The sequence below is a fragment of the Melospiza georgiana genome, unplaced genomic scaffold (assembly GCF_028018845.1).
Source record: "Melospiza georgiana isolate bMelGeo1 unplaced genomic scaffold, bMelGeo1.pri scaffold_42, whole genome shotgun sequence".
In the NCBI taxonomy this organism is placed as follows: Eukaryota; Metazoa; Chordata; class Aves; order Passeriformes; family Passerellidae; genus Melospiza; species Melospiza georgiana.
Genome location: NW_026652216.1, coordinates 1353350 through 1373210, shown reverse-complemented (window position 1 = coordinate 1373210; position 19861 = coordinate 1353350). Strand labels below are relative to the sequence as shown.

General features: G+C 48.9%; 1 protein-coding gene across 1 annotated transcript; it reads right to left on the bottom strand.

The window, feature by feature from the left end:
* Positions 1-13705: 13705 nt before the first annotated feature.
* Positions 13706-14638, bottom strand: LOC131096512 (olfactory receptor 14J1-like). The gene has a single exon (XM_058044853.1). It carries the CDS (start codon positions 14636-14638, stop codon positions 13706-13708), a length of 933 nt encoding a protein of 310 aa, XP_057900836.1.
* Positions 14639-19861: the final 5223 nt, after the last annotated feature.

Here is a 19861-nt window from a genome sequence, read left to right as displayed (position 1 = left end):
CTGGATGTGGCACTCGGTGCCGTGCTTCAGTTGAGGTATTAGGGCATGGGTTGGACTCGATGATCTTGAAAGTGTCTGTCTTCCAAGCCAGGGATTCTGTCATTCTGTGACTGAGGCAGCTTTTCCTGCAGCCCTGGAAAGGGCCGTGGGGGCCCTTGGCCAAGGATGGGGATCAGGGCTCATGGCAAAGAAGCAAAGGGCTTAAGGCGATGGCTGACAGGGCAGAGCTGCCCCAGCGTGGCCCAGAGCGAGCCTCATGTTCTCCTCCTCACCCTGCGCCCTCTGCGCTGCCCTTTGCGGCGCCGGCAGCTGCTCTCGCTGCGGGGCTCCAGGGTGTGCTGGGGGCCGGGCCCCTCGTCTTTGGGAAGCGCCGGAGCCTCGGAGGCGAGCGGCTGCTGCTGTGGCCAGCAGGAGAGAGCTGCGGCTGCGGCCCCAGGCACGGCGAGCTACCGCTATGGCCGGCTCCTGCCGCAGCACCTGCCTCTGCTCCTGCCCTGTGCACACAGACACGGCCGAGGGCTGTCCGGCAGCTCCCTGCCGCTCCACAGCAGGCCGGGCCGCGCTGCTGCTCCCTGCGGCCTCTGCCCGCCGCTGCCGGCCCCACCACGCTCCCGCCTGCCTCTGCCGCAGCCGGGCCCACATGGGAGGCAGCACATTGAGGCCGGCTCGGAAAAGTCCTGCCCGCAGACCGCCCGCCATTGCCCCGGCCGCAGGGCACAGGCTGCCTGCGTCCTTGCAGCTGAGAGCTGGCCCAGGCCGCCTGCCGGCCTCAGCCACAGCTCCCGCCTTTGTCTCCACGGCCGCGGCCGCTCGGCACAGTGGGCTGAGCACAGCCAGCGCCAGCAGCAGCTCCTCACAGGCCCAGGCTCCGGGTGCTCCGAGCCCTTCTACCCCTGAATTCCAGCCCTCAGGGGCTTGGCGTCCCAATGCATCCCCTGGGGACAGCAGAGTCGGACGCTGAGCTCAGCCCATGGTGACACCACCAAGGGACCAATGGAAAATTCACCAAATCCTCATCCGAGACAAGAGAAAACTCCCATGGTGCCTGACAGCCTGAGGCAACTGCCAATTCCAGATCATTCCATCCATGTAGGAAAAGAGGCTTTTGCATTAAAGCAGAAAACACTTATCAAAAAGGAGGGTAGGAACAAACAACAAAGTGATTTGGACTCATGCTTCTTGTGTCTGTTAGAAAGGCCAAGAAAATGCACTCCTTGCTCTTCTGACACAGCTCTCTCTGTTCATGATTTGGGCAGCGAGTGCTGATGATGTGCAGGAGCTGATGCAAGGGACAGGGACAAGGATGCAGCAGGCACAGTGCCAAGCTGACAAAGAAATGATCTCTGGCAGGGGCACTGAAGGAGAAGAGTTTGCAGGCAGGACAGAAAATGGCTCTTTGTTTCACCTCTTCTTTCAGTGCTGCTAAGAATGTAGCCTGGAGCAAGCTGGGAACATCAGAGCCTGGAGCCCTTTCCAGGCAGGGCTGCATCAGACACAAACCAGCAGGGGACTGAGGAGTCCCTGGGGTGGCAGTGAGCAACCTTGGGCTCTGCTCACTGCTGCTGGCATTTCCTATTGAATCATCTGCAAGGACTTCTGTTGTGCTCTGTATTTCTAAGGGTTTTCCCCCTTGGTTTTTTTCGGTTGTCTCCTACACCTTTTTTTCTCCAAATTTTCCTACCCTGTCAGCAGCAGTCTCTGTCCAGAACTGGCTCTAAAATATCAGCAAAGCAGCTAGGAACAACAATGGGTGGAATCCTGTGGCTCAGGAATTCATATGCCAGAGTCCTGCCTGTGCCTTATGCTTTGTCAGGACCACCTTCTCTGTGCAAAAACTAGGGATTAGTGGAGTTTTTTTGCCAAAGAGCTCCTGAGAAGCAAATGTTGTGCTAGGTTTCTCAGGAGTGTATCTGTTAAGTTCATTGCTGGCAAACAGAAAGTAATGCCAGGGTAGCAGAGCAGCTGGGAGCTGGTCACTCCCTGCAAAGGGCTGGCGTATGATGTGGGAACACCACGTTCCAGGAGGGGCGAGCAGGATCAATGTGCTCAAGGTGCTGCCAATGAGGTTTGGGTTCAGTTACAGAGTAGTCAGGGCTGGTGAGCACTGCAAGATCCAGCTGCAGTCCCCATCCATGTCCCTTTCAGTGCTGGATTTAGTGTGTCTGCAGTCTGGATCCAGAGTGCCCTAGGGGGCTCCTGAGGCTGCCTTTGCACTAAGAGAAAAGGGAAAGGTTCACAGGACAGAATTCCCAAAGGGAAAAGATGTTGGAAGAACCCCCAACACCCTTGTGCACGGGTTTTTAAAATCTTTCAAAGCAGTGGGTGGACACCATATGGTAACCAATAAGCGACTCTTGGAGTGAAGTTTTGAGAGCTACAACAAATCAGAACAAGGGGAAGAGAGAGCTTTGGGATAGGGATTGGATCTTAGGGTGAGGGACAGGGAACTTTCTGGAACAAAGGGTAGGGTTTGGGCTGAGGGATGGGGCAAAGGGGCCGGGTTGTCTTGACAGACAGGGAAAAATCTGGTGAGGAGGGAGGGGATTCCTCGAGGGACACTTGGGTAGGAGGGTGTAACATAGGGGAGAGACTAACTGTAATAACTTGGGGAACACTTGAACATACCACTATGTAACAGAAAATTTGGCTCAATAAACTAATACACTGCAACACAGAAATTCAGGCTTTCGGCAGCTGAGAGGTGGCACTATTAGAACCCGCAGCAGCTGGTGAAAGCCATTTCTGTCCTTCAGGTTCTTGCTGTGTGGGAAGGTGCTGCGAGTTGTGGTGGCTGCACTGTCCATTTGCTGGGAGGATGATCTGTGCCAGGGGAGGGCAGAAAGATGCCATGGTGAGCAGAACATGCTCAGAGCATTACAGTTCAGAGAATGGCACTGCCCCTGAAGGCAAAAAGCTTGAAAGCATAGAATTCTGTGAAGAACCGTTGCACAAATTTTCTCTTCGGGAACATGCCCATTTTTGTTTGCTGTAGATGAATACTCTGGGCTTTATAGAATACATGGGGTTTTTTCTTAAGGTTTTTGGGAGAACTCTCAAGTTTATTTCTGTTTGTATTTTACATCCAGATTTACATGCATACAGTTTTTTTTTATTATTATTATTATTTTTCTTTAGTAAATACTAAGGGAAAAAATACCTAAGCAATTTTTAATCCTTTTCGATATTGTGATTAATATTCTTAGAAAGAAAACCGTGTTGAACAAGTGAACAAGTGTGAAAACACAGAGAGAGGGAAAATAGCATAGATGTCTTTTAGGACAGGACATGTAATAGGGACTGCAGAACTGAGTAATTCCTCCAAGGGCAGAATTAGCAAAATATATCACCAAGAATACCTGCCAAGATACTTCCTTAAATCAAGGGAAATGTGACCTGCAGCCATAGGAAGTACAGCCAAAGCAAATAAAAGCCTTTGGAAAAGAGGGAATTTTGCCAGTGACATCAGTCTGTCTGGATAACTGAGGGATGCCCATCAGTATTGCACTACATTCCTCAATATTTGCAATGTCTTTTCTCCCAATTTCTGTGAAATGAATAAGCTGCAGTTGTTTACCATTAACTTAAGCTCTTAGGGGAATTACCAAGCAGCGTGTGTGTTTCTCTGTAGCCGAGCAGGACTTGAATTTCACAAATCTTCTACAAAGCAGAAGGGAATCACAGAGTTACTTCTGCTAATGTTAATGAAGGGTTTCATGAAAGCAGGTGAATGAGAGCATTGTGTTGTAAAACTTCCACATGCAAGAAAACAGGAGTCCACTTAGAATAAAACATATAAGGCTAGCATAAAATCAGAACAGGATAAAATGAAATTGCTAGACAGGACCTGATGCATCAGAAATTAGGTGTATCATTTCTGATACATCTGCATGCATTTGCAAGCTAAAACAGAAAAAGAAGGGCAGAGATAATAAGGAACGAAGATTTTAAAATTGCACTGTGCAGAAGAGACACACGAACCACCAATGTGAACACAGCCGGGAGATTCAGCTTGGAGATGGATTAGAGTGGAATCCATTCACTGAAGGTCTCTGGTGCACATGAGTGCAAAGACTGAGGAAAAAAGGAGAAAAGTTTAATTTCTGAAAGCTGTTTAGATTGCTGAAAGCATTGTCTAGAAATCTAAAAATCTAAAGCCTCAGAGAATCTGAACCTAAACCATCCCCAAATGGATTGATCAGGTATGATGTGCACATCTCTGCTGTTTTCAGAGTCAATGAAATTGACAATGAGGGTCTGGAAATGAGGAATGCCCACCCAGATTTTATCTCCATTACTTTAAGAACACCTTAACAAGACAGTTCAGGAACTGAACACTGACATTCTCACCCTGCTCTATTTATTTTACATTTGAATACAGGCTGGTAGAAGGAGAAATCAGGCTTTAATTTCTCCCCAGATTACCTGTTGCACTTTCAGGTTAGAAGTAGATGTAAAATTCAGCTAATCACTCTCTCTGTCCATGAATATTCCACTAGTGAACTGACATACAGAACATCCTTTTTCTCTTTTGTACCTTCCTAAATGGTACCCAATGAACAGGACACTTGCATAAATCTCACAGAAAATCACCAAAATTGCTGAAATTAACTCTCAATTCCATGATAAAAGCTTCTGAGAAAAGGCTTGACAGGATCACTGAACAAACTGAAACTTGGAAGAGAAACACGCATTTCAGCACTGATCAAGGGGAAAGAAAAAGAAATGCTGTAAAAATTTCAAGTGGAAAGTAAAGAGAAACACAAGAAGCACAGAAAGAACAAGGCCCTGTCAGATGACCTGTGAAAGGTAACTTTGTGCCCCAGCACTGTCAGAGGACATTCCCTGTCGTTGGTGCAAGCAGCTGGAGACATAAATGCTGATTGATTTGGGGGCCACAGTCTTGATAAGTGCAGAGGTGGTTCAATAACCTGACATGAGGGAGTTCCCTCAGAGCAACTGGGGTGCCAGAAAGAAGTGAACAGCTCACCACAGCCTGGCCCGCCCAGCTGCTTTTCCTTCTGACCCTCCTGGGGAGGCTCTGACATTTCCTCTTCCCTGATGGAAGCGCAGCTGCTGCCAAGGGAAATGTCCCCACACTCACTCAGTGTTCCCTTTGCTTGCCAGATGTCCCATCTGCTGTCCCTGTCCAGGAGAGCTGCTCTGCTCGGGAGGAGGAGCCGAGGGAGAGCCTGGGAACAACGGCGGCTGCAATCCCTCCTAATCTAGCGCTGTTTATGGATGTGTAGTTAGACTTGGATAGTTACAAGTATAGGGATATTTACATACACTGACTGATATTTGTATAGGGGTAGTATGTGTGTATATTGTTATATTGATCCCTGTATATTCCTCTGTTTACATACTTGTACAGCTCTGTAGCTGTGCATTTCTATTGCTGGGGATGTATGGATTTTTTGATTGGTCCATTGATATTTGTGTATTTGTAGACAGGTTTGTTATGTTTGTATTATATTGTCATGTTATATGTTATGAAATATGTAATGCATGTTTACATCTCTATATTGTTATGCCTATATATGTATTTACTTCTATTTATTATGTATGGAGTTGTGTAGTTCTAAAATTCTATTTTTTAGTTCTGGATCTGAGATTCTTTAGAGAGGGATATTGATGTTTCTGTATTTGTATATGGGCTGTACGGTTGTAGTAATATGTAATAAATTTAATAGTTAAACTTCAATTCAGTAACTTCAATATTTGTGTACAGTGAGTTGTTTCAGTGGGTTGCAATAAAGTAATTTTTTTTTCACTGAAGTTGATATCTGTATATCTGCCAAAGACAGGCAAACATGGTGAAATAAAACCAGCAAGTCTGCTGAAAAGGAGTCCCAATGAATGTTTTCTAACTCCCCCTTTTCATCCTTTCCCCAGCCAAGACAGAGCAATGTCCTTCCTCTCTGTCCCCGATGGTGACCCAGGCATGGGATGCAGCGTGGGAACAGAGCCTGTCACTGCTCCCAGTGCCCTGCCCTGCCCTGCCCTTCTCTGCCTGCCTTGCCCTTCCCTGTCCTACTGGATCCTGCTGTGCTGTGCCAAGCGGAGCCGAGCCTGGCCAGCGGTCACGCATTTCGGGAATGACGCACCCCTGTGCCGGCCGCCGGCGTAATGAACATACCACTTGGTAACTTTGACTAGTTAGAGAGTCTTTGTCCCTGATTTTCAGTTTTAACAATTCAGGGAGCTTTTGTTTTCCATGACAGAAGTAGAGTTCCTGCCAAGGGAAACACACCCAAAGACCAATAGTGACCCAGCCCTCCCTTTGCTTCCCTTTTCCTTCCCTCACTGCTACACAACGCTCTCATACCAGGACCTCAGTGCTGCCTCACCTGAGGATTTAGAGCTGCCTCCCGGCCTTTCCAGAGTAAGTGCAGGAGCTCAGGACTCTGAGGTTTTCCTAGCTTCTTGGGAGAAGATGTTTGCTTCATCTGGACTTCTTGGGGTTTCATCGGAGGAGCCAGGCACAGGCAAATTTAATCTCCACTGTGAGCTCTTCATTCTGCTTGTTCCCATGAAACTTAAATGTCAGCCTGAGCTCATTGTTCCTCTGGTTCCCGTAGACCATCACAGCCCTTCCATGGCCTCTCCAGAGCGGAGCAGGTGCACATCTTCAGAGCAGCACAGAATCACAGAATCACAGAATTTTCAAGACTGGAAGAGACCTATAAGATCATCTAGTCCAGCCGATGTTCTAACTGTCCAACTAGATCATGGCAGCAAGTGCCACATCCAGTCTTTTTTTAAAAAGCAGTTGCCAGCCCGCATCCCATCAGGTAGGGAAAGAGCTTCTACCCTTGCTTTTTTGAGAGTTATTTTAGACAAGAGTTAATACACAGATTAGTGTTCTATTTGTCCTTGATTTTCTACAGTTTAAATAATTTTTCTGCTGACCTATCTCATGACTTCTGCTTAGCTCTAATCACAGTTCTACTGCCTCTGGGGCCTTCCTTTTGCAGCATTCCCCAAAACCCTCTAATTTTGCGGATTCCCACAATTCCCCCTCCTCTTCACCTAAAAAGAAACCTTCACAATTATGTCATTTGTTACTTGTGTTTCGTAGCCTTACTATAATATTTCTGCTTATTAACTGTTTAAAGCATTTTCTCGCTTGCACTAAGCATTGCTATATTACAACACAGCAATTTTAATGCTTTGGAAGTTCAGTCAGTTCAAAGGGCATAAATTATCCCTGACAATAGTTACAAGTCATTGTTCAAAAAAGTCTTGTCGATTCACAGGTCTTAATTCGAAACCTTCCTCCATGTCCATACCTTCATCGACCATCTCCGTGAGATTTTGAGAACTCTCTGTTAATCCATTTCCTACCTCTCTCTCCCTTGTGTGATAAAAACTTCTTTGATAGTTTTGTCCATCATTTGTCGCACACACCAAAGTATGCAAGGTGTGACTACTAGTATCACTACCAAAACCCCCAATACATATAGAGACATATTCTACAAAGTTCCGTTAGCCAAGGTGCAAAGCTCCATTCTTGGAACAGATCATCTAACCATGACCCACCATCTTCTTTAATTGGAGCTGTCAAATCTTTCAGCTTTTGTATGCTTTTGTGGATAGATTCAGAATGATCTGACAAGTTCGTACAACATAGTCCTTCAAATTCCTTACAACCATGCCCATGTACCAGTAAAAGAAAATCAATTGCTGCTCTTTTGAAGGGTAGCAGGTCTGACAACACTATAAACATCAGTCAACATATCACTGATTGCAGTGGATGTGGCATTCGTTTGTTTACTCAGTCAACATCCAACCCGATCTTATTGTTTCAGTGCCACTGCTGAAGCCATTTGGGGTAAAAACAAACCTGCTGAAACTCTTTTTGCAGCCTTCCAAGGCGTGAAATCACTCTTACGGTTTTCATTATAATGACGAGCAGATCTTGTTCCCCTTAGTTTCTTCTTAATGACTGCCTTGGCACTAGGTGCTATCACAGTGAGCATTCCAATGCTACATGGGCCACCCTCAAGGTGTGATGATGGATCACCTTGCCAAGCCCAATCTCCACAAATGAACAATATCCCTTGGGCAATTGTGGTGGATATTGGTCAACCTCAGAAAGCACATCCCAACTTTTTGAATAATTACACCAAAAACTTAAGTTTCTGTGTGCAAAATTATGGGAAGTAACATTGTACTTTGGAGGATCATGTTCTCGCTAATCATTAGCTATAAATGTAAGGCAAAAATCTATTGTTAAAGAACCAAGGATTTCTAATTCTTGGGGTTCAGGAACTGCTTTGGAAAGTTCTTTGGCCTAAACATTCCAATTCAATACAGGACTGTTCCCATTGTCAATTTCACCAGGCTCACCGTTGGATTGCTTTTTGATCAATGGCAAATCTTTTACGGGCACACCAACCAGACAGGTTGAGAAAGGCCTTTCTGGTTCCGAATGAGACAAACATATGGTATCCGAGCCTGCTGCCTTAGCTAAGGTCAACCAGACATTTGGTTTTGGTTGTTCCACAGGCAAATCTGCACGACAAGAACCAATTAAAACCCACCAACACCAGCATATAATTTGATTTTGCTCTATCTTTTTCATGACATAACTTTTGGCAAAATCCTCACATATATATCAATTTTAAAACTTTGCTTTTAAACTTAAGATAAGATTTCACCTTTCAGATGCAATAGATGGGATCTAAGCCGTATCAAAACAAAAACAGCCCCGCAGGGCTCCGTCCCATCCCATCCTATCCCATCCATCCTGACAGTCTCACAGGGCTGCTGTCAATATCTGCTCTTCTCCAGTGTGAAACAGGGCCCAGCATGGTGCTGGGATCATCAGAGAGCTGAGGTGTGTGCTGGAATTCAATGCCCTCCCCATCCCATATCAGCCCTGAATTTCCCTCCTGCAGCCTTGGTCTCCAGCACAGCCATGGAGGCTCTTTGGGCTCTGGACTGTTGCTGCAGCCCCCAAGGGCAGCTGAGCTCTGCCTTTGGCACAGTCAGGCCTGGCCAGCGCAGGCCATGCTCAGCAATTGCTTGTGTGTGCCTGGCCTTGCTGTCAGCCCCGGCAGCGGCTGCGTGGCCCCTTTGTGTCCCTGTGCAGGCCCAGCCCAGGCCAGGAGCATTGCAGTTGGGAACGGCCCCTGTGCCGTGGTGCCCACAGCAGCCTTGGGGCTCTGTGCCCCATGGCCTCCCTGCTGGGCAGCCTCTGCCAGCTCCTGCAGAGCCCGTGGCACCTGTGGGGCTGCACAGACAGCCCTGCCCCGGGCTCTGCCAGCCCCTGGGCCAGCAGAGAGGCAGCCAGGGCTGGCCATGGCTGGGAACAGGCCCTGAGCACTGCAGGAGGATGGAGCTGGGCCACAGCCAAACTCAGCCCAGGCCAAAGCAGGGCTCATCAGCCAGGGCTGCCAAGGGCTGGGCACAGAGGCTGGTGCTGACAAATGTCCTGGGCCCCGTCCCTGCTCTGTCCATGCCACCAAGGGCACAGAGCAGCCTCCTCTCTGGGCCACATGCCTGTTTGCAATGCCTTGCACAGGCGCTGGCCCTGCCCCACAAGGCCTGGCCTGAGTCCTGCCCCTGCACGGTCAGCCAGGCTGAGATGGACACTGATGGCTTCTGGGCCAGGCTCTCTGACCCCAGCCCAGCTCCCTGCAAGCTCTGCCAGCTGTCCTGAACTCTGGGCAGCACCAAGGGCCTCTCCCCAGCCCAGCCCAGCCGGCTCTGGCCCCACAGCTCTGCTCAGGCCAGGCTGCTCTGGCCACTGCCCCATGGCCTCAGCCCCTGGCAAGGGCACAGCAGCAGCTGCAGCTGCCACAGGACTCAGCCCCAGCCATGGAGGAAGGTGCTTGGCCAAGGCCAAAGGAGGCTCCCTGGCTGCCCTGCTCCCCTTGGGCTGAGGTGCTGAGAGCTCTGCAGCCCTTGCTGCCATCCCATCTGCCCAGGGCAGCACAAGAGCCCCGGCCTTGGGGCCCTCAAGAGCTGCTCCTGCTCAGGGCCCAGGGCCCACGCCAAAGCTGGCGCAGCCACAAAGCTGTGCCCATTTCTGTTCATTGCTGCTCTGATGGGGATGGACCCTCAGCCACTTGGAGTTTGCTGGCGAATTTTACTCCTCTAGAGGCCTCTTCTTTCTTGAGCTCTTCAGTTATGGAATTTAGTTACAAAGGCTCATAAATATTTATACAAAACTCTTGCAAAAGAAAAGCCCGTGGGAACAATTTAAGTTTTCAATTCTTCTGTGGTTAATTAGGTAGATTTCAGAAGTGTATTCAAAGTGAATATACTATGTTGAAAAAAATGCAGAGAGAACTGTTTTTTTCCTGTTCAGTGTTCATTTCCTGAATATAAATTGGCATCAGCTATGTCCAGTTGGTATTGATCTCTAGCACCTTCTAATGCAGTCTGAATAGATATGAAAATCAAGATTCTTCATGGCTTACAATCAATAACACTTTGCCCTCATCCTCTCCCCACCATTTCCCTTATCCAACCCCTGGCACTCCTATGGATCAGGAACGGTGTGGCCGGGAGGACCAGGACAGCAATCTTCCCTCTGTTCTTGGCATTGGTTGGGCAGCACAATGTTAAGTCACAGGCTGCCCAGGGAGATGGGTGAGTCACCTACCCTGGAAGTGTTTAAGGACAGACTGGATGTGGCACTGAGTGCCATGGTCTGGGTGACAAGGTGGTGTTGGGTCCCAGGTTGGACTTGATGCTCTCCAAGGTCTTTTCCAGCCTGGTTGATTCTCTGATGATTGTGATACTGCAGGGCCCTGGGGAAGCAAGGGGCCATTGTGACACTGGGGGCCTGGTGGGACTAAGAGGACCATGGTGACACTGTGTATGACATGGCAGCACAGAGCCAAGGGGTCCTTGTGACACTGTGGAACCAAAAAGAGCATTGCTGTGTGGTGCTCAGGACAAGGTGAGAGATAAGAATCTGACTGCATGTTCTCAGAAAGCTGATTTATATTATATTATATTATATTATATTATATTATATTATATTATATTATATTATATTATATTATATTATATTATATTATATTATATTATATTATATTATATTATATTATATTACATTACATTATATTACATTACATTACATTATATTATCCTTTTCAAAAACTATACTTAAGAAAAAGAAGAATACAGACAGAAGGCTTAACAAGAATGATAATGAAAACTCACTGCTGACTCCTCAGAATCCAATACAGCTGATGGTGATTGGTCATTAGGTTAAAACAAATCACATGTTTGGATAAACAAACTCCAGACCACATTGCAGAGAAGCAAAACACAAAGAAGCTGAGGCTTCTCATCTTCACATGAGAAGAAATCCTGGCTAAGGGAATTTTCAGAAAATATCACATTGACATTGCCACACTGCCAGACCTCATGGAACCAAGGGTCCATTGTGACAATGCAGGGCTTTGGGGGAACAAAGGGCCATTGTGACACAGCAGGGGCCCAAGGATCCAAGAGACTTTGGGACATCAAGGGTCCCATGGAACCAAAGGGACACTGTGACACTGAGAGGCCTCATGGAACCGTGGGGACACCAAATTGTCTGGAAGTGTGGATCTGCTGGAGGGTTGGAGGGCTCTGCACAGGGCCCTGGACAGGCTGGATCCAGGGAGCAAATCCAACAAGATGAGGTTTAACAACTCCAAGTGCTGGGTCCTGCACTCTGGCCACAACAACCCCTACAGCTCTACAGGCTGGGGACAGAGACACTGGAGAGCAGCCAGGCAGAAAGGGACCTGCAGGGACTGATGGAGAGCAGGCTGAAGATGAGGAAGCAGTGTGCCCAGGTGGCCAAGGAGGCCAGTGGCTCCTGGCCTGGATCAGGAATGGTGTGGCCAGCAGGAGCAGGGCAGTGATTCTTCCCCTGTGCTCAGCACTGCTTGGGCAGCACCTCGAGTGCTGTGACCAGTTCTGGGGCCCCCAATTTAGGAAGGACATGGAGGGGCTGGAGCATGTCCAGAGAAGGGCAACAAGGCTGGGGAGGGGGTCTGGAACACAAGTGCTGTGAGGAGTGGCTGAGTGAGCTGGGGTTGTTTATCCTGGAGAAGAGGAGGCTCAGGGGAGACAATGCAGTGTCAGGTCTCAGGTAGGACTTGATGATCTTCAAGGTCGTTTCCAACCTTGCTGATTCTGGGATTCTCTGAAGCCACCCTTGGAGCAGTTGCAGGAGAAGCCCTGGGCCTCCTCTTGAGAAGCTACAGCAGCCCAGGTCCCTCAGCTTCTCCTGCCCGCCCCAAAGCCCATCCTGTCAGTCCTGCAGAGCCTCTGCAGCTCCTCCTCACTGCCCAGAACAGGGAGCCCAAGAGCCAGACACAGCAGCCCAGATGTGCCCCCCTGGCCTGGGGTGCCTCTGGCAAGGGAGCAGCGCCAGGCACTGCAGGAGCCTGCAGACAATTCCTGCAGCACTTGTAGGATGATCCTGCTGCCCAAGGGACGTTCCCATGGGGCCAAGTCAGGAACTGCAATGGGGAGTGGGGCCAGAGAGGAAAGGGCAGACAGAGAGGGGCTCTTTGCAGTGGAGGGAAAAGGGGTGGGCAATGGGAATAAATTTGTAGCAGGAAGAGTAAAGAAAGCAAAGGTGAAGCAAAAGAAATGCTCAGGGCAGTTTGGGGTGGCTGCCAGGCAGCCCTGGCTCTGAGCAACAGCATCTGCAGTGGCACAGGAAACTCCCAGCTGATGGGAACAAACTTTCTGGCTGACTGCAGAGGCCAGGACAAAGCTGAGTGGTTTTCCTGCTGTCCCCCATCCCTTGATTGCCCCAGGGGCTGATGGCATTTGTGCTCCCTCACATTCATGTCCCCACACCAACAGCATTGGGGTGCTCACCCTGCTGTGTGCAATGCAAACAGGGGCTCCTGAGCCAGTGCTGCCATGTCTGAGCCTGCAAGGATGGGGCACCTGTGTGAGCTGGGGGCTGCAGAGGGAGGATGTTGTTGGCAGCTCCATCAGGACGCTCTGGGACGCTGCCCTGGGCTGTCCAGTGCACTGGGGATGGATCAGCCCCTACTCTGCTGCTCCTTCCCATCTGCCCCAGGGCCCTTGCAGAGCACCAGCCATGCTGTTTTCCCCCAGCCTGCCCATGGCCAGCCTGGGGATAGTCACGGGGGTTTTCTGTGCTGAGCATTGGCCTGGCTGTGTCCTTGTGAGAGCCTGGGGAAGGAGCCTGGAGACCCCAGGCCCTGGCCTGAGGCATCAGTGGCCATGGCCTGTCCCTGCTGCAGCCCCAGCACTGCCACCCCCAGGGCTGTGCCTGGCCCCGAGAGCACTCAGGCCCTGCAGCAACACCAGGGCCACCAGGGCAGCGGGGCAGGGCCACGGCAGCAGCACTGGCAACACCAAATGCTGCTGCTGCTGGGCACAGCTGCTGGGCCAGCAGTGATCTGCCCTGAGCTCTGCACACAGACATTTCTGCTGGAGCTCCAGAGAAGGCAACAAAAGGGCATCTCTGCAGAAAACTTTGCTGGGACATCCTTAGTTCCTTTAATACCAGCAGGAGCACAGCCCCTCATTGAAAGAATCTGTGGTCACAGGGAATGTAGAGAGAAACCTAATGAGAAATGGCACCCAGAATGACATTTCTTGGTGAACAATATGGAAAAGGTAAAACAAAAGGGAAAAAGCTCATAATCAATCCAACAAGAAATATCAAAGATGACTTTTATTACAAGATTTTCAGAATTTGGCAAGCAGTTTAATACTTCCGAAACCCTCCAGTCATCAGTCTCCACACTGCAGCTTTGAGCTCCGGGTTCCTCAGGCTGTAGAGGAGGGGGTTCAGGGCTGGAGGCACCACCGAGTACAGAACTGACAGGGCCAGATCCAGGGATGGGGAGGACATGGAGGGGGGCTTCAGATGAGCAAATATGATAGTGCTGAGGAACAGAGAGACCACGGCCAGGTGAGGGAGGCAGGTGGAAAAGGCTTTGTGCTTTCCCTGCTCAGAGGGGATCCTCAGCACAGCCCTGAAGATCTGCACATAGGAGAAAACAATGAATACAAAACAACCAAATGCTAAACAGGTACTAACTACAAGAAGCCCAAATTCCCTGAGGTAGGATTTGGAGCAGGAGAACTTGAGGATCTGTGGGATTTCACAGAAGAACTGGCCCAGGGCATTGCCGTGGCACAGGGGCAGGGAAAATGTATTGGCTGTGTGCATCAGAGCATTGAGAAAGCCACTGGCCCAGGCAGCTGCTGCCATGTGGGCACAAGCTCTTCTGCCCAGGAGGGTCCTGTAGCGCAGGGGTTTGCAGATGGATATGTAGCGGTCGTAGCACATGACAGTCAGGACGGAAAGCTCTGCTGAGATGAAGAACATAAAGAAAAAGAGCTGAGCAGCACATCCTGTGTAGGAGATGTTCCTGGTGTCCCAGAGAGAATTGTGCATGGCTTTGGGGACAGTGGTGCAGATGGAGCCCAGGTCGCTGAGGGCCAGGTTGAGCAGGAAGAAGAACATGGGCGTGTGCAGGTGGTGGCCGCAGGCTACGGCACTGATGATGAGGCCGTTGGCCAGGAGGGCAGCCAGGGAGATGCCCAGCAAGAGGCAGAAGTGCAGGAGCTGCAGCTGCCGCGTGTCTGCCAATGCCAGCAGAAGGAAGTGCCTGATGGAGCTGCTGTTGGACATTTGCTGGGGCTGCACATTGAGACCTGTTCATGGAGAAAAGTCAGTGACAGATTAGGAGAAACTTCTTCCAGCAAAATCAAAGCCTTTTCTCAGGGACCCTTTTCTTGTAACCCTCTGACACGCTTTAATTTTTTTAGCAGATTTTCCTTCAGTTCCAAGTGTGGAGCCCTGGCTGGTGCTGGCTGTGTGGGACATCAGGTTCAGGGCAACTACAGACAGGGTTTTTATGATTCAGCCTTGTTGTGCAGATGTTGGGGGAGGACAGGGACCTGTTCTCCTGTTCCACTCTGAGATCTTGTTAATACAGAAGCCCTGTCAGCATCTGCACACCTACTGCCAGAGAGCAGGAATGTTAAAGTCTATTTAAATATTCTAGAGTTTTTACAAATCCTCTTCCCTCTCTCCTGCTGACTATTTTTGGATGACAGAAACTCTCAGCATTTCTGCTGCCCTCAGGGAGAACAAAGTGAGTTCTCTGAGGCAAGGTGGTGAGTGGAGAGTGAGGGGAGGAGGTCTGTCTCCCTGTCCTGTTCCAGGATTCTCTAGGCTTTCACCTTTCCCAGAGAGAAGACAATCACCCTCCCATATTTCCTTTAAAAACAATTCCAACACTGCTGAGAGCAGATGGATCCCCCACACTCCACCAAATGTCTATCCCCTTCTCAAGGTCTCAGCCCCACATTTGCACCCAAGGACACACAGGGCTCATTTCAACAACCCAAGAGCATGTTCCCATCCTAGAACTTCTGTATCTCACCCTGGGGATTTCAGATAACACAGAGATGCTGCAGGACAGGTTTGCATTCTGGAGGGAAGCTCAAAACAAGGAAGAAAATCTCAGAGAGACTTCCAAGTGTCCTTGTGATGGCATTGGATGAGGGAGATGCAGGTCCTTCCCTGGCTGCACTGACAGCATTGCCCAGAGCCGGGCACTGGGGACAGCGTCACCCTGAGCCAGCTGTGCCCCCTGCCAGAGCCCCCAGGGCCGGGCAGCTGCTCCCAGCCCTGTGCTCTGCAGAGGAAACTGGGCCTGGGGCTGCAGAGCTGCCCCACGGCTCTGCTGCAGCTCTGCCTGCACAGGAGGGGCTGCATGCCTTGGAGCCCCGGCCCTGAGGGAAGAGGCTTAACTGGGGGACAGCAGGGAGGGGCTTGTTCAGAGGGAGGGGCTGCACTGCAGGGGATCCTGTGGGCATCTCTCAACTCTCCCTGCCACAGCATTTCTGAGTTTTGTTGTCTCTCATTGCCTGATTTTCTCTCTGTTTCCTGGAGATTTTCCTCCTGCAGGTGTTTCCCAGTGCCTGATCTCTCTGTGCCAGCACTCACAGGCCCCAAATCTCTGTGCACTCTACTTGACCCTACAGAACCCTGCCTGTTTACAGGGCACTGGCTGGGGGCAGGTTCTATTTGCAGCTTGGAGAAAGGACAGCTCAGGCTGAGCCCGATGGCTCCAGCAAAGCTGATGCTGGTGCTGTCCATGGGCAGAGTGGTGGAAAGCACATTAGGGATATCCTACTGATCACTAAAACTAACAGTTTGGATATCTCAGGGACTTGTCAAAATTCACAAAAAATAATTCATAATCAACCTTTACTATTTATCTCCCCTTCCCTGCCATTCTCCAAAAGTAGAAAATTGAATATAAAATCTTAGGCAATTTCCTCATTTTTATCAAAATCCTTATCTTGGAAACAGTCTATGACTGATCAGAGTTCCTCAGCATGTCAGAACTTCATGAGCATTTCACCTCCCCTATACCAGAAATACTCAGAGTTGTACTCACAGAGTCTGTAGGCATTGGGATGTTCCACCTTTAGGAGATGGCTCCAGGAGCTGCAGCTGCATTGTCCTGCAGCCAGAGGTTCCTGTGCCAAGGGCTGGCAGTGATTCTGCCCCAGGCACTTCTCAGCACCTTCCCAGCCCTGACTGATTGAAGCTCTCTGTGCCTCTGTGCTGTGCCCGGGGTGGCTGCAGGCAGTGCCCCAGCCCTGCTGGGCTGGCAGAAGAGCTGCTCATCAACAGAAATGTGCTTTTGAAGCTCTTCTTCCTTACCAGGAGCTGCCTCTGGGCCAGGAGCCCAGCCCAGCTCAGCAGCACAGACACAGCACAAGGAATTTAATGAGCCTCTGGGGCTTTGTGCTCAGGCTGTGAACATCAGTCCCTGAGAGGGAGCTGAAGAAACCTCTCCAGAAGTCAAAGTCAGAATCCAACTCCAAACTTTCTTGGACTTTTAATGGGTCCCACTGAGGAGCACAAATGAGAAAGTGTCCTCAGGCAGAGCAGAGAACTGGAGGCAGTGATGACAGGTGGGGACAAAGAGAAGCCAAGTCTTGGTGCCCTGGGGCACAGCAGGGTCTGTGCCACCAAGGGCTGTGAGGAGACACCTTGTCCTGAGGCCCTGGGGCCTCCTGGCAAAGCCCCAGCCAGGCTGGGCACTGTCAGCCCCTTGTCATGCCCTCAGCATTATCTCCTAGCCCACATCCCAGTGGCTTTAAGGATCTTCTGGAAGGATTCCCTGGGGAGCTTGGTCAGGAATGGCCCTGGGGGTTCCTTCATGCTCACAGAGTTTTTGAAAGGACTTTGGGTTTGGCTTTTGCCTTAGAGTCTCTGAGAGGTTTATTGCATGCATGGCCTCCAATTATCTACTTTAATCAGTCCTTTGAGAGGCTTTGTCAGTAACAACACTCAGTGGGGCTCATTAATACTTCAGGGTACTTCAGGTATTTTAAGGTACTTGGTGTTTTCCTTTTGATACTGACTCTGTGAGAAGTTTGTGCAATCATGGCCGCAATTATCTGCTTTAATGAGTACCTTGAGTGCTTTGTACTTACACTCAGTGGGGCTCATTAATACTTTGAGATACTCAAGATTTTTAAGGTACTTTGGATTTTACTTTCCACATTGAGTCATTGAGAGGTTTTTTGTGACATCCTGGCCTCCAATTCTCTCCTCCAAGGAGTCCAGGAGGAGCCTGTGTTGGTGATGGACCGCCATGGGACCCATTCATGCCTTGAGACACTTTGGGTGTTTTCTCTGACTTTGACTCCTGGAAAGGTTTATGCCATCTCCTCTCAGGCCCTGAGGTTCCAGGGCTCAGCTCCAAATGCACCACAGGGCTCATTAGGATCAAGCAAGTCCATGGCTCTGCTTTGATTTCCCTATGGTCTCATGCAGTTCATCAGGAAGGGTTCTGTAGTGGTTTCGGCTCAGCAATTTGAGATTTCTCACCAATTATTGTTGTGAGTTCAGTGTTGGCTCATTACCAGTGCACTCACTAGAATATACTTATTGTGAGAGAGGATTGGGAGAAAAGGAAAGCAGTCTCAAAACTTGTAAAGGGTATAAAGAAAAGTTTATTGCAAGTAATAAATATTAAGAGTAATAAGAATCAGAACAAAACTTTCAGAACACTTCTCCTCTCACTACAACCCTTTCTTTCTTACCGACTATGTAAAGAGACTAAACCTAAAATTTTCAGTCAGTTTACCACTTCTAGAATAGTCTATCCTTAGTTAATTGAGGGAGAGGAGTCTCTCCTTCATGCTATGGAGACTTCTTATTAAGAAAACAGTTCTCTCTCAGCTCTCAATTCCCACGAATACAGCCACCCAGACACATCTGCAGTTCTGAAGTTCCTCTCATTTTTCACAGGTTTTCCCACAGCTGTGTTGATGGGCCATGTCAACTTATGGGGTATTAGTTTAAAGATGAGCTGTTTAAGAGCAAAGGTTCTCTTCATCTATTTCTGAAATCATCTTCATCTCTGAGAACAGACGTCTACTTCTTCTCTCTGTGAAGGCACAGGGTCTCATCACTCTTCTCTCTTTCTCTGTCCAAACTTCTCATGGGATCACAGCTACTCCAACATTTTCTTATTTTAGCATGAAGGCCTTTGCTGAACAAGTAATCTCTCCATACTTTTCAATGCGTTACAGCGAAAAAGAGAGTCTGATGTATCAATTACATCATTCTCCGTAGCTTTACAAGAGGATTTCAGGCCTAAGATCAAGGCATCTCCTCATCTCTCCCATTGGGGACTCAACTTCTCTTCACTGACCTCAGTGTCTTCATGTTGCTCCTCTGTGTGCCTGCACGTGACATTCATGTTTTCTGGAAAAATCACTTCACCCAGGATTTTTCTCCTGGGAAGCTGAGAAGCCTCAGAGAAAAAGGAAAACAATAATTATCTCATTTGCTTCTTCTGTGTTTTGTTCCTTTGGAACAAGGTTGGAGATTTTTTACCAAGTGGTTGTTTCATTGCTTTCTGATGTGAGTTGTTTTGACTCAAGGGCTAATTGGGGCCAAGCTGTGTCAAGACTCTGGAAAAAGTCACAAGTTTACATTATTATCTTTTTAGCCCTCTCTAACTACCCTCTCTGTATTCTTTGGTATGGTATAGTATAGTTTAGTATTCTTTAATATATTATACTATCATAAAATTATAAATTAGCCTTCTGAGAACATGGAGTCAGATTCATCATTCCTTCCTTTGTTCGGGGGGAACGCAAATATAATACCTGCACTTTGTCCTTTTCTCTCACTCAAGGGAGGATGGAAGCACTGAAAGAGTTAATATCTCACCCAGGGCCTGCAGATGGTTCCATGACCTCAGCCAGGCTCAGCAGTGCCCAGATGTTCACAACTGCAGCCATGGCCCAGCCCGCCTTGGCCTCGCAGCCTCCCCTGCCCTGCCCGGCAGCCTGGCGGGGTCCCTGGGAAGGGGCCCGGCCCCATGGCAAGAACCGCCCAGCCCTGTGGGAACCCTGGATACTGAGAATTTTAAACTTTCTCTGCTGAAAGGCACAGACTCACAAGAGAACACTGCATTTGACCTGAAGCTGTGGAGAAGGCTTCAAAAATTGATTAATAGCATAATAGGGATTACAGGTGTGTAGTTGGTTAGAAGTGTATAATATCACAGGAAAAACTTAGAGTTTAGAATATAGTAATTAATATGAAGCAAGGTAGAGATTTTAGGGTGGAGACAGGTTTTTCATCTTTACCTTCTTCTTCCTTCTTCTTCATGGGTTTGGGTGGTATTTTGTCATTGGACAGAAAAGTCCACATTGCAGGCTTCAAGGGATCAGTTATTGGGTCAAAAGGGAAAATAACTTAGATGTCATTTCTTAATTGGACAGTTTAGCTTTAAAATATCTTGTAACAAGAGATAGTGTACCTTGCTAGTTAGTTTTGTGCCTTGCTAATGAAAGACTGGAGAACTCACGG

What these genes read in the sequence shown, in the direction of transcription:
- LOC131096512 (XM_058044853.1), bottom strand. Translation starts at nt 14,638, where the DNA reads ATGTCCAACAGCAGCTCCATCAGGCACTTCCTTCTGCTGGCATTGGCA.